General features: G+C 29.3%; 1 protein-coding gene across 1 annotated transcript in view; it reads left to right on the forward strand.

Moving 5' to 3' along the window:
* LOC109595737 (low-density lipoprotein receptor-related protein 2) overlaps window positions 1-18,770 on the forward strand; it is a 113,478-nt gene that overhangs the window by 71,722 nt on the left and 22,986 nt on the right. Inside the window, exon 2 of the mRNA XM_049962723.1 lies at window positions 18,010-18,138. Coding sequence (XP_049818680.1) covers window positions 18,010-18,138 — 129 coding nt within the window. The remainder of the gene's footprint in view (window positions 1-18,009; window positions 18,139-18,770) is intronic.

Raw genomic sequence — 18,770 nt, forward strand, 5'->3', positions numbered from 1 at the left:
ATACGAGGTAAAATTGGATTCCCCATTTACTGGAAGGTAACACAGATAATTTTAGGACCCTTTCGACCGTTAATCCATATTTACGTGATGCCTATTCGGCAAAACCGTGTCGGGAGCTCAAACATCACCGTCCGGGATTCCCCGTCACATAATCACGTGTAACGATTAAAGGGAGGGAGGAAACAATACGGCCCGGCAACATTTACGACCTCGTTTATACCAGCGAACCGGTTCAGAATATATCATTTTCGAGATGGAGTTCTTAAAGTTAAACACTTTTAAGTAGTTGCGAACTTTTTAATCTCGGCTTTGAGAGTTTTTTGCCTACTTACCAGTTTTTATTTTTTAGAGTTCGCTCCAACCGTATTGTTTATGAATACGTGAGGAGGAAAACGAATGAAAAATGTTTCACACCACGAAGCGCGGGGGTTATTATCGCACTTAATTGCACAGAAATTACCAGATGGAATTGCGCAATCACAATCGTATAAAATTACTTCCCGTTCAGCTAACAACGTCGTAATTAGTGATTTCGATCCTCAATGACGTCCTCCGTAAAAAATGACCTGTTGATGTGGAAAACGACGATTAAAATCGTCCCTTAACAACAAGAGATGATGGTGCTTTCAGTTTGCGACCTTTGTTCTCCAATTATGCCATTATGAATGCCCTTTCTTGCCTGAAACCGAATTCGTGATTTCCTTCCGAAACAATCGATGCAATTAATTTACTTATTGCCCTTTTATAGTTGCGGAACGGCGCAATTTTAGCGTCGGTCGATGAATTATGCAACGGATCCGTCTTAAATAATTCCCTCCGTCTTAATATTTATGCGTTGCCGCGAATCTGTCAACTGAATTATCGCTGATTAATTGATTGAATCTGGATGTTGTTTTTATGTTTTATTCATGGGATGCGCAAAAGATATTCCGGTCGGACGGGCACAAAATGATGTTAGCTAATGAAGAAACATGCGGAACATATAAATTAGTGGCAAACATTAAATTATGTCCCGTCTCATATCTCCGGGCAAACTTGTAATAACCGTGTTTACCAATTCTTCTTCTAATTTCGTTCGTCGCAACACACAAACATAATTCAATTGATTTAATATTTCTCTTTTGGAATAATGGCGGATGCGCACTATTTACATTAATTGTATTTTTCAAATTTAAATTAAACGTTTTAACGGATTCGTGTTTATAAAACAGATTTCCGCCCCGCAATGAAAACATAAAATACACCGAATGTTGGGTGCGTCCAATCGTTTTTAAAACATTTACAAATTTAATTAATTGCCCGATCCGGATTGTGTTTCTGTTTCGCTAATTTGAATTGTTATTCATTGCTGTTTTTGTTGCAGGTGTGTTTTGTAATTTGACAGTTTTTGATAATTGGAAAGTGGTGAGTCGTTTAAAATAACCGTGTCTGTTTTGTTTTAATAAATGTTTGGTAAGATATAAAGTGCTGTATAATTTAAATTTATTTGGTTCAATTAAGTTTTGTTTTCAATAAATTGATTAATTATTTGTTTTATTAATTATTGTGTTTTAATTGTGGTTTTCAATTATTTTGATATATTTGTAGGACAATTAAATTTCTATTTGTAATTAAATTTTATTTTACTATTATGTCCATTTATAGGTATTAAATTTGATTATTGCTGTTAAAATTGAAAATATTTATTGATTATATTAAAAAAGAATTTTTTATTCAATTATTCTATCAAAATGCCTAAAAATTCAAAATTGGAAATCATAATCATCTTCATTAGTAAATTACATTTTTCATCATGTGTAATTTATATTGCAACATTTACTAGATTAAAATTTCCATTTGCATTAAATTTATTAATCATTTGTTTCATTATTTATTCATTAATTATTGTGTTTTAATTGCGCTTTTCGATTATTCAGATAGGCTTGTATCTATAACAATTAAATTTCTATTTACAATTAAATTTTGTTTTATTATTGTGTCCTTTTATAGATATTAATTAATACAATTGAAACATTGATATTGGAAATATTTTACTAAATCGAATATTTAATTTAGTTTTATTTATAAAAAAGAATGTTTTTAATAGAACATTATTTTTTATTTATTTAACTTAACTAGGTTTCGTTTATTAAATTAAATTATATAATTAATTATTATTTTTATTATTTATTACATTTTAATTAAAGATTTCAAATATTTATACTCGTACAACAATAAATTATATTTCTCTATTTTTAATTCATTTTATATTTTATTGACAGTAAAAAAAATTTAAGACTGAAAATTAGAAATATTTTATTATTAATAAAATGACTTTCTTTAGAATTTGCAGTCCTACATTTTAATATAAAATATGTATATTTTTATAAATAAATAAAACAGTGTCATTTTCAATTTATTTTATTCAAGTTTGATTTGCATTAAATTGATTAATTATTTGTTTCATTAATTAATGGTTTTAATTACAATTTTCGATTATTTAGATACACTCATATAACAATGAACTTTCTATCTGTTAAAATGATTCAAACGTCAAAAGTGGGCATATTTTACTAAACTGAACTAGTGTTTTAATTGTTAAACTAAATTAATTGATTAATTTTAGTTAATTAACTTTTATGCTATATCTACAGGGTGGTTCACCTAGCATTTGTTTTGTATCAGATAACATTATATTATTTTTTTGCTTATATTATGTTTCATTGAAAATAATAAAGTTATGGATGTTTTAAGATGTACAAAATTAAACGTAAATAACGAACACTATATATATAAAATTTGAGAATACTTTTTATAGGATGGACCTTAGTTAACGTGTATGCAAAAATGAATTTCAGCATCAAAATGGGTGACTTTACAGACATTTTAGACCATCAATCTAACAAAATTAATAACAAAAAGACTTTTGGGTTTAAGTGTAATATATGGTATATATATTTTATTTGAAAATTACATGTATAAAAATATACAGATTGTTTCCTTAGAAATAACCAGAAACCAGAAATGAAGTTTGTTCAAGATAAATTGGCAAATTCGTTCAAATCAAGTTATAATTGCTATATTAAATTCATATTGGGTGACTCACTCTGTATATAATTTTAATAGTCTATTTTCAATTAAAATTTATTCAGTTATTTTTTATTAAATTGATGGATTACATATTTTATTAATTATAGTTTTTTAATTACATTTTTCGATTACTTATTACATATTTCATTTCTATGTATTGTACAATATTACATCAATTTATAGATATTAAATATGATGGTGACTTCAAAATTAAAAATATGTTACTAACAAGAATTTATGTTTTGTACATTTTATATTTAAAAAAACATAAAAATATATTTGAATTTTGTTTGTAATAAATTAATTATTTGTTTTATTATTCATTGTATTTTAATTACACTTTTTTATTATTTATACATGTACACCAAATGAAATATTATATTTATATTTTCAATAAAATTCTATTTTATTGTTGTCCCATTTATATATTTTAAATATATCGTCAAAATTGGAAATATTGTACTAACGAGAACAGACTTTTCTGTGTATTTTATTCTGACAAATTTCCGCATACAGAAATAATTTATTAAAGCCTTTGCCTTTACAGCAAAATTCGAATTCCCATCTACAACATTACATCTAAAAATACTGTTGTATAAAAATTTATAAAACCGCAAATTGAGATTTAATATTAAAGAAATATTTTCACTATAATTAAAGCTTTGCATATGACGGAAAACTTATTATTTAATTTAATTAAAATAAAGGCGTATTGTTTTAGGGTTAATAACTTTTTACTCGTAATTAGTTTGTTGTATTGTGAAGCAAATATTTCATATAATGCAGTTAATTGTTACTCATGTACATATTCATTTATTTTTAAATATGTTAATAATAAGTAGGTTATAAATATTTTTAAATTTTGTTTTTCTTTATGGGATATAATATATAAACAATCCAATTTATTTCGTTAGTTCAAAAGGGTCATGGATTTAGGCGTAGTTCCTTTGCTGTTTCCAGACAAATAACCAAAAAAACAAAATAAATACTTACTTTGAGAACTGAAATGTATTTAGAAAAGAATCTTTGACACCAAACTTATTGGGTTGAATTTTTAAAGGAATCCCAGACAACAAAAAATTTAACATTAAAAAATTTGACAATTTTATAGATTTGTAATATTAGGCTTTTTTCTAACGGTTGATATAAAAATATAGATAAAAAACTGTTTCTTTTGATATTAATTTTATCGACATCAATTCATCCAAATTCAAGTAATGGAGTTCTGTCTTTTCCAATTTTTAACGTGTTAACCACTTTATTTTTAGAAATACTAACTACTAGGAGATTATAATAAAATATTTTTAAACTTTTTTCCTGGTCATAGTTCGAGTTATCGAAATTTGACTCCAATTTAATATTTGGCGAGAATGTTATTAGGGTGTGCAATAGAATAAGGCGTTGTTCCATTTAAATTTCCCTACAATTATAGAACAAAACGCATTTTAAATGCAAATTACGCTATCAGAATTTTTCTTGCCATAACAATTATATTAAATAAGCATATTACACACGTTCCGCAATTTGCATATTAACAACCGTTCGTTACCCATTAACAGAACAATTGTCACGTACGTTAACCGATTTCAGTTTTATTGCGCTTCGTCTAGAGCCACGAAATTAAGCGTAATCTCTTGTATTTAGCTTCCGAACGCTTTCATCCGGTGCCGAGTCGTAATTCGTGCGAAGGAAATTGCATCCTTGTCATTTTTTTATGTTCACAATCCTGCCGAATTTCCATATTCACTTTACGTCGGACGCGAACTTAACATATAACAGGTAAGTTCGATTGCGTCGAACCCCGACAACTAGCATTGCATGCGATATATTTTCCGGCCGGTACTCCGTTCCCCCATTCAGCCTTTCCACTTTGTATGTTTGTCGGGAAGAAAACGCTCCGTTTGTCGGTTTATTTTTAAATGGAAATACACGTACTCGGGAATGCGAAATGCGGTTTCTCCATACATGGGAATATTCGTAAAAACGAGATTACGCTAAAAGTCCGTACGTGAAATAAGATGATAATTTTATGGATTGCCCGATTTATAAGAGGTGCCTTCTACAAATATATGTTTCTAATCAGAATTTAGGTATAATTGATTCAGAAGTGTATATACAGGGTGATTCACTTGACTTCGTTAGATTGATTCATTAAAGGGTTAGTTTTTGAATTCTATAGTTAATATTCTCAAATTGTTATTAATACAGATCTTATAGTAAATCCCTCATAGGTGTGAACATTTAAATAATAATAATAATTATTATTATATAAAAAAGATAAGTTCAGAATTTTACACATAATATTAAAATTTTTTTCAAAATTGTGATTGTTAGTAATGCAGATATTCAATTACTCTCTCTCCACATGTGTAATTAGTCTCAAAAACAAATGAAGATTGGAAAACTGCTCAAAATAAAAGAGATCTAGAATTTTACTTACTACTTTTTCATGTTTAGAAAAAAAAACAATTATATCAAAAAACAAATGAATATTCAAAATAGAATAAATCTAGAATTTTACACAGAATTACAAATTCTTTCAAAGTTATTATATACACTTTTAGTTAGTCTCTCCATGTGCGAAAATGTTTAGAAAAAAACAATTATCTTAAAAACAAATGAATTTAAGGAAACTATTCAAAATGGACTATTTCCACAACTTTACATAAAATTAAAAATTGTTTTAAAGTTACAATTGTTAGAAATACACACCTTTAATTTGTGTCTCTATGTGTGAAAATGTTTAGAAAAACAAGTAATTATCTCAAAAATAAATGAATATAAGAAAACTATTCAAAATGGACTTGATTCAGAATTTAACATAGAATTAAAAATTATTCAAAGTTACAATTGTTAGAAATAGAAACATTTAGTTAGTCTCTTCTATGTGTAAAAATATTTAGAAAAAAAATGAATATCTCAAAAAATAAATATAAGGAAACTATTCAAAATAGACAAGATTCACAATTTTACATAAAATTAAAAATTGTTTCTCAGCTACAATTGTTAGAAATACACACTTTTAGTTAGTCTCTCCATGTGTAGAAATATTTAGAAAAAAAATAAAAATATGAAACAATTATCTCAAAAACAAATGAATTTAAGGAAACTATTCAAAATGGACTAGGTTCTCAATTTTACATAAAATTTAAATTGTTTCAAAGTTACAATTGTTAGAAATAGAAACTTTTAGTCAGTCTCTTCATGTGTAAAATGTTTAAGAAAAAAATTATATTAAAAACAAACAAAATATAAGAAAACTATTCAAAGTGGAATAGATCTAGAATTTCATATAGAATTAAAAACTTTTAGTTACTCTCTTCATGTGTAAAATGTTTAAGAAAAAAATTATATTAAAAACAAACAAAATATAAGAAAACTATTCAAAGTGGAATAGATCTAGAATTTCATATAGAATTAAAAACTTTTAGAAATACAAACTTTTAGTTAGTTTCTCCATGTGGAATAATTATTAATAGAAATTAATAATTTTTTATAGAATTAAAAATTGTTGCTGAGATACAATTGTTAGAAATACACACTCTAGTTAGACTCTCTGTTTAGAAAAAAAAAAAAATAAAACATTTATCTCAAAAACAAATGAACATAAGAGAACTATTTAAAATGGACTAGATCCAGAATTTTACATAGAATTAAAAATTCTTTACAGCTACAATTGTTAGTAATATAGCTTGGCCATGCTGAAAATATGCAGAAAAACATAATTTTATCAAAAACAAATGAAGATAAACGATTCAGAGTGAAATAAGTCTAAAGTTTTTTATGTGACAATATATCGTAAATATTTTAAAACTAACATTTCACATATTTATTAAATATATTAGCAAATAAAACTGTTACATAAATTTAAATGGAAAAACATTTATATAATAAAACTTATCATATCCTTATCGAAAAATAAATAAACGTGTAAATAGCCAACAATTAACTGTATTTTTAAACATACATTTCGAAACGTAACACACTATTTACGACTGAAAAGTTAATTATGTTAATAATACGCTTTCATTTTAATTAAATTAAATAATTCGTTTTTCATCATAAACGAAATTTTAATTATTTTAAAAGATTATAATATAAAATTTAATTTGCGATTTTATACATTTTTTATAGCCTTTATTTTTAGATTAGACAAAGTAAAAGGTAAAATATTTTTTTTTCTAAAAACAGTCGCTTTAAAATGAATTTATTTACATAGATTAAAAAGACAAAAAAAGTAAACCCTAGTTAATAAAACATTTCCAATGCCAGTCATTTTTATTATTTATTATTATCAGACATAAAAAGTGAATAGAAAGTAGACATATAAACTTTTATTATTGTATATGTATAAATAATTGTTTTCTTTTAAAAGAGCCATAAAATATATTAAGTAATAAAAGAAGTAAGTACACACTAAAAATAATTTGTCTTTATTACAAACAAAAGAGCACTATTTAAAATTATTTATTGTTTTAAAGCAGATATTTTATTTGATAATCTACAAAATTAAGGTTTATATTAAATTTTTGATTGCTTGGATTTTATTTATGAGTTTTGAATTAAAATTGATTCGAAAAAATCAGTAAGTGCATCAATAATAAAAGTATGTTTGTAATTATTATCATAAATTTAAATATTATAAAAAGCAACACACAATAATTTTAATAAAATACACATGTTTATTTTGCATAAATCACTTTTTCCATGTTTGTTAATTAATTAACTAGCTTTTAGACAACAATAAACCACAAACTTTGCATTCACTGAATTATTAATCAAGTTTTTCTGTATTCAATTAAAACAATTACTAATGTACACATTCAGTCCTTTCATGGACGAAAATTTATTATGCATGGAATTTTATCAAAATGCTTGAATTCTTCATAACCCCTTGATTGGAAAGCTCAATTTCGTCCAGCCCGATTAATTAATTTTAATTGAGAACTAAAAGAAAACGACCGTCCGATCGATCCGAATGACGTACATAAACAAATTAAACGGCACCAATTAACCATAACAGATCGACACTGTGAAAAAAAAAATACAAATTAATTAACCAGCAAACAGTTTATGCAAATGTGTGCCCCATCGCCGGCGGGACCGTAACACTGACGTCTTTGTTTGCAACTCCCGTCTAATGTCCCGTTAAGCCTCGCACAAAGTTGAAGTGGCAAATCCACCGGCGGGCGGGGTGTTTAATTAAAATGTTAACGCACGAAATTAGCGATCGGGCGCAACGCGGCGGGCCACACCGGTGTTCCACGTGAGGGTGACGGGGGTGGTTAAAGGGGACGTTCCGCGGGGATGGCTTAATGCAATTTACTCCGCCACCAATCATCCGATTTGCACCGCCGACACGGAGATGTCGGTCGCAAAAGGATCCACTTGAATTATTCAGGATCCCTTTAATGAGCTTCGCCTTATTTCGGGGGCTTCGCTCGCATATTAATAAACGGCGTTTTTAATATAAATCAACACCTGCACAATATCATTATCGTCGGCTCCGGCGAGACGTCGCGGCGCATCTCAACTAACGCATCAAGGTTAAATTAACCTACGATTAGATTACCGTTATTTCTATTTTTTATATATTATTTACAGTAGTAATTGAAGCTATTTGAAATGGTTTTTTAACATTTAATAGTAATTTACTTTAAACAAATATACCGATTGGAAAGCCTTTGATCCTACTGATTTTGAGAGAAACTTCATGCATAACACAGACAGTTAAAATTCCCACTATGAAGCAAATTTGAAGACTTTTACTGTCTCTGTCGTTCATGATATCTCTCTCAAAAGTCAGTAGGAAAAAGATTTTCTATTTAAGTAAATTGTACATTATATTAACTTTGAAACACTCTTTTATATGACTTTTATAAAGTGTCTAAAAGTTTTTACAAAATGTTTTTATCACCCCCATTTTTTTTTAATTGTCAATATGCTAAGGCAATCCAGAGATTCGTGAGTGTGCCCAAGCGATTATTTTAGTGGAAGAAGTTTGGAACGCCGAACAATGGGCGTTGTGGTATGAGGTGCTATTGCTCATGGAAGTAGGTGACCTTTATTAGAGGCAACATGAGTCCATCTTCAGGAAGTAGTGGAATGTTCTACTTTACCTTCCGGTCGAGGGATGCAATATTTCAACAATATAATGCTCTAACCCATGTTGCCAGGGTTAGTTCAAACTTTTTTGAAGATACCCATGTGAATCTGATATCTTGGCTAGCCAGATCCACCGACCTTTCACCCATAGAACATGTTTGGGATATGATGAGTAGAAAGCTATGAAATTTACCCCATCCCTCGGGAATTTTGGAGGTTCTAAGACATGAGATACAAGTAGCTTGGGATACTGTTCCTTAATAATAGAATCAGTGCCAAGACCTGTTTTACAAAACAATATTAAATTAAATAAACACCCCTTTCTTGGTGTTACAATTTCTTTGTCATTTAATTTAAAATTTAAGAGAATTTGAACAAAAATGAAATTCGAATCCAAATTTTGAGTATGAGCAGAAGATGTAAGACTGTTATTCACTGTAAAAGTAGATATACCCCATTTAATTTTTTATTTTTTATAAACATCAATTTTTGTAATTCTTTTTTAGAATAACAATATTTTTTAAGATTTTTTGTAACAAATATAAATGAAAACCTATTTTTAAAATAAATATACAAAGAGTGTAAACGTTTATTTTTGCCGTTTTCAATCATCGGTGTAGTGTGTTAATTTTTTGGAATAGTATAGTTTAATAAATTTCATCCAATTCATTTCATGTTCATGTTATTTCATTATGTAAACAAATAAATTAAGTAAAACAAAATGTTATTAATAAAAACAAACAAGTGTAGTAAATATTTATTGTAATATTTAAAATTAAAAAAAATCATGTTACAACTTCATGCTTATAAATTGGATATACTCTTGCTACAAGTTGGAACCTAGGTAGTAACAAATTTAGTTAGTGGTTCAAGCAAATTTCCCAGAACTCTTTATTATATTAACTATTACGTTGTACTTAAGGTAAACTATAACTTTAAATTTACTTGGATCCTGTTGGAACTAAATTATCAAGTTCTAACTTATGAGACCAGAGTAAGTATTACATATTAAAATATCTTTACCTAAAAGTAAATCATGAGAATGAGAAGTTTATAACAGAGGTTAATTTATACACACAGATATTATTTACTTAAAAATATAATTTTTCAGTTAATAAATTTATAAGTTAATATTTAAATGAAAAATAATTGATCGAATAATTTGACATCAACTAACTATTTGGGTTAGGTTAAAATTTCCTCAAATCGAAAAGTTTTACCAGTTATTGCTTCTGTGATCTCAATTATTCAGACCTGTGTCGCCGTTCGTTAATTAAGAACGAGGTACCATCGATTTTCTAGTTTCAATATGTCGAATTGTATTTGTTTTGTTGCATTGCCAGTAATTACATTCTGAACGTTGATCGAAACACACAAAATCACATACAAAACATGGGTAAAATCTCTCCGCAATCGTGTAATTTTACAAGTTCTTGTTTTCTGGAACATATTTTTTCCCTTGGCTCCGCTAGATTTCCTCCAGGCAATCGGAACATGCAATTCGCACGAGACGGTTCGGCGTACACATGTAGAGAGGCGGTAAAAAGATTAAAGCACGCTCTCGCTCTCTCCCCGAACGGGCGTAATATTTAAGTTAATGGGAGTTCTGAAATTATCTGACTGGGAAGTTAGTAGACGTGGTGCGAAATGTGTTATGCCTCTGAGCATCGGGACGGAACAGCCCCCGGTACAGTTCGGATAATTCCCCGGGGAAATGTCTGGTTGTACACTAGCACCGATGATTATGGCCGGATTTCAATAATACCAATCGGTCGCTCATTAAGTCGATCCGATCATCTGCGACCGTAATTGGTCCGTGCGAGACGCACGCAACCGATTATCGGTTTAACATTCACGACAGGGAGTTCAATTCAATTCCCACCCCTACGTTTTTTCAGGCTTTTTCTGCATGTGCTTCAAATTCAAATTTCCGTTTACACTTCATCAAGCAGTACTCGATAGCTAAGCAGCGATATACCTATAAGAATAATGATATGAAGTTTGTTATCATTCTGGTTCTTGATTTACTTGAATAAATGAGGGCAAATTTGCTTTATGAGTTCAAACAATAGGAAATAGAATAAAGCAATAGGAATGGCATGTTCCATTCATTTGAAGATGTTGTGAGTGATGAAGTTCAATTTTAATTCTAAACTGACGTTGATTTTTTGATCAGCTTAACTAATATTTTTTTTTTTCTCTTTATATGAATTTGCTTGTAAAACATTGTTTTGGAATGGAGGGTGGAAAATCTTGTAAGACATTTGCTGACAGAATTGAAGTGAGCGTCAGATTTTTATCCACTAAAAACCCTTTCTACAGTACCAATGAGTTAGATTTTTCAAAAATTTTGACAGATTAATGGTCTCTTATTTATTCAAAAGTTTTGTCAGTTTGAAGATCTAACAAAAATGTGTATAAAGCCACTAATTTTGCTAATGGAAAGTTTATTTCTGATCTACACATTAACCAAGAACCATTCCTATATGGAGATATTATTAGTACTTACAACTTTTATACATCGTGTTCCGTTTAATTTTATGTATCTTAAAACATTCATTAATTTATTTTTAATGTAACATAACACAATGTTATTCTTTTTGTTCTCGTGACAAGAATTTGCTTGTAAAACATTGTTTTGGAATAGAGGGTGGAAAATCTTGCAAGACATCTGCTGATAGAATTGGAGAGAGTATTAGATTTTTCCCTCTAAAAAACCTTTCTATAGTACCAAGATAGTGTTTGAGATATTTTTTCAAAAATTTGGACATATTGATGGTCTCTCATTTATTCAAAAGTTTTGACGGTTGGTGATCTAACAAAAATGTGAATAAAGCCACTAATTTTGATACTGGAAAGTTTATTTTTGGCCTACTCATTAACCAGGAACCATTCTATATGAAGCCATTATTAGAACTTACAACTTTAAACAGGGTGTTTCGTTTAATTTTATGTATCTTAAAACATTCATAAATTTATTTTTAATATAACATGACACAATGTACATTTTAGCATAACTAAATTGAAAAGTAATGAACCTTCCGATTGGTATGATGGTATATATTATATACATAAATTGAATATTAACACAGACTTTACCGATTCATTTTAGTTAGATCAAATCAACAATCTGTCCAAAGTTTTGGAAAAAAAAATAATACAGAATCTATTGGGTTTAGGTATAGGACGTGGTATAGTCACTTTATTTTGCAAATGCATATAGAATTTAAAAACCCAAAAATATACAGGGTGTTCTGGAGAAAACAGAATTGTAATTTTTTTCAAAATAAATTAGTAAAGTAGTTCAAGTTAAGTTACAATTGCTATAATAATTTTTAAGTTACAATTGCTATAATCAATAGCTTTGTCTGTTTTCCATAAACTAATGTATAAGTTAGATGAATTACCCCGTATAAAGTTTAGAAATTCGACACAAATAAATGTAATAAATAACTCTCCTTAATTGTCATTGTTTTACCGTTTTATTATTGTCTCAGCTGGTACCATTCACTTTCTTAGATTTGTTCAATACTTAAGACATCTAGAAGAGTAATAATAGTTATGGTCTATTTATTGTATTTCCTTGTAAAATTCATTTTTTAATATGTAAGTATTTGTTTTATTATTGTTAAATTTGCCAATTTTAGGAATGGCTTTCAGGATTCAATAGAACATCTACATGATGACCATAACAAAATTCATTCAGTTCCAGACACATATTATTTCAAAGGATCACGTGCCTTTATTTTTAGTTTTTGTTAACTCTCACCTGCCCCCCAGTGCGAGCGTTACAAGTCCAATAGCAAAAACGAATCGGATAAGACACACTCGTGCCAATAACTGGGGAGAGTAATCTCTCCACTCGAATCGCAGATAATACACTGCCGCAAATTTACGGTCCCAACTCCCGCGAACACTTGGCCCCTGTTTTTCTTTCAACCGGCCCCGTTGTAACGGCAATAAAAGCGCAAAAGGTGTATTCACCGGGAAATGGATATTGAAATGCATTAGGGCGAATTGATTTATGGAAATCGCTTCGTTTTTTTTTATAGCACAAGAGCTCTTCAATTCCTTAATTGGGTTGAGGATCGTTTTGCAGTGATTCATGACCCAATTAATGCATTGCATATTTTCTTTACACTGGGAAATAGAGGTCTACAATAGACCCAAGTATTATTATGATTATCGATAAAGAATTTCATTCAGACAGCTTTTGTCCGTGTGAAGTTTGCGCCATCAAATTAGGCAACAATTAATCGAATTTAGGTGGAAAATCCCTTTGTGCCCGCTGTTAGGTAGTTAAACCATTAATGCAACGCAATTTCTAATGCAATTACCATTGTTGTCTGGTAATGTTCATTACAACGAATGTGAACGCATTTTTCTTGATATGAAAGTCATTGTTGTGTTAAGCACAATATGCTGTATTTGTTAAAACTGGAACATACAACAGTAATTTAAACAATCAACTAATGAAACCATTCGGTGCAGTTGGGCTTAAATGTAAGGAAGAAGTTCTTGGGATTTCTCTCAGTATTAAAAAGGTTTTGACAGACACCAACTAATGAGCTAAAGTCTGGTTAATACTGACCCATTGTTGTGACTCTTCTACGCCAACAACTTTCAAAAGTCTGGATAAAAAAGAACAGACGTCCTTACATCATGATTATATCATGATAAAAGGCCACTCGACTGACACCAGGACAAAATGAAAATAAAGCGTGTGTCTCAAAAAGTTTTCAGCCCGACGAAAAGTTCCCAGCATAATCTGCTGGTATCTTTTTAAAAGAAAAAAAGTAAATGATGTGACCGACAAAGAGTTCCCATGATTTATTTATCAACTCCACTCCTTCCACAGTTCTCCCACCCTTCAAGATGGGTATTCTTTACACGTAATTTAGTTATTTATCTGCGCACGAAAGGCAATTGTCGAGAGCAGTCCTTTGTCAGGTCCTGATACATTAATATTTGCCGTCGAAGTTATCTCCACTTTTCCCCCGGGTTAATCCGATATTTATGTCGCCCCAAAAAAAAAACGAGTTTACACAAAGTGAAGTATTTAACATATAAATTAATTAATTAAGCGTAAAAATGCGTTTTTGTTCAATAGATTTTACCAACAGGCAATATCGTCGTACATTGCCACATCGAGGATTAATCCAAGCAGATTTATCGTCTACATAAATAAAGTGTTTTCAACCGAAATAAAAAAAAACGACACTTGCTTTCACTCCACGGACCACTTATTGCGGTAGTAAATCTGGACGGGCATAATATCGGACAATGGCGGTCTGGCAATTTTCCGAATTTCTAAATTAATACCGCACCATCGCGATGGCTGCACGGGAATGTGTTTTATTCGGATCTTAATCGTTTTCCTTTTTTTTATTGGCGACGTCGTCGAATTGGCCGATATATAAATAATGCGGAAGGCAAATAAAACATTCCTCGGTTTCCGCATTTATTCCCGTTGGCGAATTTCGGATGCGCATATTTGCAATACGACGATAATCGTTTAGGTTATGCGGAGCATAGTGTTCATCGTGCCCACATAAATTACCGGTTTTCGTGCTTTTATTTCGATGTGTCGTTTATTCCATAATATATGAAGTTCGTGTGTGATAAATTACGATTAAAAATCCTTTACGCAACCGTTCTGTTTATCGTCCTCACAAATGTATACACATAATTTTATCATTCAAGTGTTTTTTCTTTTTAGGAATCCCAGCACAAATCGTTTGAAATCACAATTAAGAAATATTTTCAGTTATTGAAACTGATATTCTATTAAAGAAATGCATCGTTTAATTTATGTCCATTATATCTAAATTTCATCGGGGAATTCATTTATTTCATTTTTTCTACAAAAAGCTGATGGTACTACATTATCAAATTTATATTTTTGAGTTTTTTGTAATACTTATTATGGACTCGAATTTAAAGGATTATTCATTAATCCACTGGGCTTGTTATATACAAATCTCATTAGGGGATTCTTCATTTTCCTGGAAAGAGATGATGGTTCTGGAAGTCTTTGACAATTTGTTAATATTCAGAGTACTTTATATATCATTAATTTAAAAAAAGTACTACATTATCAAATTTACATTTTTGAGTTTTTTGGAGTTTATTATATGCAAGTTTCATTAGGGAATTCTCCATTTTCCTGCAGAGATGATGGTTATGAAACTCTCCGACAATATAGTAACCTTCAGAGTTCTTTGAATATAATTTAATTAAAGAAAAAACATATACTGACTAAAATTACAAACTATTATTAAAGTACTACATTGTCAGATTTACATTTTTAGTTTTTTATAGTGGATACTCGCTTATTATGAACTCGGAATTTATGGGATTATTAGTGAAGTTCATAATATGCAAATTTCATTAGGGGATTTTCGATTTTCCTGCAAAGAGATTAAGTTTATAGCACTTTTTGTCAATTTAGTAACTTTCAAAATATTTTAAATATCATTTATTTAATAAAAAAATTAAACTAAGTGAAATTAGGAGATATTACTTAAGTACTACATTATCAAATTTTCATTTTTAAGTTTTTTTTAGTGGAAACTCGTTTGTTATGCACTCGAATTTAATGGATTATTAATGGAGTTTATTATATGCAATTTTCATTAGGGGATTTTCCATTTTCCTGTAAAAAAGTTGGTTATGAAAGTCTTCGACAATTTAATAACATTCAGTGTACTTTGAATATAATTTAACATAATTAAAGAAGAAACATATACTGAGTAAAATTACAAACTATTATCAAAGTGCTACATTGTCAAATTTAATTTTTAGCTTTTTATAGTGTATACTTGCTTATTATCAACTCGGAATTTGAGGGATTATTAGTGCATTTCATTATATGAAATTTCACCTGGAAATTCCCGATTTTTCCTGCAAAGAAATTATATTTGTAGAACTTTTTGTCAATTTAGTAAAATTTAAAGTATTTTAAATATCATTTATTTAAGAAAAAAATTTAAACTAAGTAAAATTAGAAGATATTACTTAAGTACTACATTATCAAATTTACATTTTTGAATATTTTGTAGTGGACACCCGTTTGTTATGGACTCGAATGTAATGGATTATTAATGGAGTTTATTATATACAAGTTTTATTGGGAGATTTCCATTTTCCTACAAAGGGATGATGGTTATGGAACTCTTTGAAAATTTATTAATATTCTGAATACTTTAAATATCATTTATCTAAAGAAAATATATATATATACTGAATGAAATTACAAACTATTATTAAAATACTACATTTTCAGATTAACATTTTTGTGCTTTTTATAGTGGACAACCGCTTATTATGAACTCGGAATTTAAGGGATTATTAATGCAGTTTATTATATGCAAATTTCACCTGGAGATTCCCCATTTGTAATACAAAGAGATTTTGATTATAACTTTTTGTCAATGTAAAAACATTAAAAGTATTTTAAATATCATTTATTTAAGAAAAAGCTTAAATTAATTAAAATTAAAGGATATTATTTAAAGTGCTTCATTATCAAATTTGGAACTCTTTGACAATTTAGTAACATTCAGAGTACTTTAAATATCATTTATATAAAGAAAAAACATATACTACATTTACATTTTGGACATTTTTGGATTCGAATTTAATGAATTATTAATTAAGTCTATTTTAAATGCAAATTTCACTAGGAGATTCCCCATTTTTAAAACGCTTTGTCAAATAAATAACATTCAGTGTTCTTCAAATATCACTTATCTAAAAAAAATCTCAACGAAGTACAATTACGAACTATTTTTAAAATACTGAATTTTTAAATTAACTGATTTACAGCCGCTTAGTAAATATTCGCTTTTAATAGATTACTAACGAATGTCCATTATATGCATATTTGATGGGGAAATTCCCCATTTTTTCAGCAAATCAAAAAATCTCCCAAGGGTCCATCATAAGCCAGTTATTGCATATTTATCCAACGAGTCAAAATAAATAACATCAAATAAATGCACTTCAGATTAAATCAGCATATTTCCATCGAGTTTCGAACTGACGCGTCGTGACGTTGATTATGATTATTATTCACCGTGTAAAGTGAAGTTTACCGTTGCTCGTTCCGCGTAGTATTAACCTACCACCGTTAATTATGTACCAGTGACACATTCGATGAGGGCATGCATAATGTCTTATCGGTGAACAATGCTGCATGTAATTAAAACTTGGCGTTAGTTCGGACGCCAAAGTAAACAATATGTTGTATGTTGGTTTCCAGTTAAGGAAACCACAAATTTTAATTATTAAAATAGTATTTCAAAAAACTCTTATCCTATTACAACGTCCGTTAAAATAATAAATAAATTTTTAGACGGACATAAAACTCTATATGGATAATTATTAACACGAAAATACAACAAATATTGTTGTGTGTATGTTATTTAATTGATTTATTACAGTGTAAACAATGCATCTTTGTTTTGGGTGTGGTTTTGTTGCATTCGTATGAAATCATATGATATTATCAATTCTGAGACAATAATCAATGTTCATTGAATATTAACGCCGATACAAATACAAATTTTACATTTATTATACGGTAATTGTTATTATTGTGTACCGCTAATCAGTTTTCTATTCATCAATAATCAATGCCGATTGTTTGTTGTTACATTACAATAATTAGGATTGTAATTGCGGAATTATTTTGAACAACGCACATAATCCAATAATAAGTTCACGTAAACAATTTACATATTAACGAAAGACCAAATTACGTTCGCCGAAAAGCCATCAACGGGAATTATTCCCGCCGACAAATTTATTTATTAATCCGAAATTGTTTTGCAGGTGATGTGTCCGGAGTGGTCTGTCCCCAGGGAATGTTCCGGTGTCCCGAGGGCAAATGTATACCGTCCTTGTGGGTCTGTAATTACCAGAAGGACTGCGAGAACGGCGAAGACGAATTCCAGGCTTGTCGTGAGTATTCTTCCCAAGCTAAACCGAAATTTATTTTGAATACGTCTTTCAGCACAATGTTTAAATAAGGAAATCTAATATTTCATTGCGACGTCGTAATGAAGTGGTTTTATTTGAATTTAAAGTGGTTTTTAACTTTGCCCGATGTCGGATGAATGCGAATATTTTAGCGGACGCTCTTTAGATAAGCGCAATATTACTTACTATAACATCAGCTTTTTTGGTGAAAAAGTAACAATAAAGCAGGAATAAAACAGATTTTTGTTGGAACGGGAAAAAGCACAGGGATCGTTTCATAAAAGGCGAACTGGAGGCAATAAAAAGCGAGTTATAGAAAGTTTAATATGTCAAAATTTTATTGCCCAGCTCTATAAAATGAAATCTGCGATTTTTGTGGAATTATACGTCACATATTTCCTGACGAGTCGTATCTAGAATGGCAATTTGTAACTTTAAATCGTACGGACAATAAAATTAAAAACGTAACAGTTATTACCACGGGTTTCACTTTTTATAAATGCCTCGTAAATTCATTTACACCAATAAACAATTTCAATTATCGCCTCGAATTTAGGAAAATTAATGCTCCTTACGTGGATTATTCCGAACAGTTTCGTATTTATCGTTGTACC

The sequence above is a fragment of the Aethina tumida genome, chromosome 2 (genome assembly GCF_024364675.1).
Source record: "Aethina tumida isolate Nest 87 chromosome 2, icAetTumi1.1, whole genome shotgun sequence".
Lineage (NCBI taxonomy): Eukaryota > Metazoa > Arthropoda > Insecta > Coleoptera > Nitidulidae > Aethina > Aethina tumida.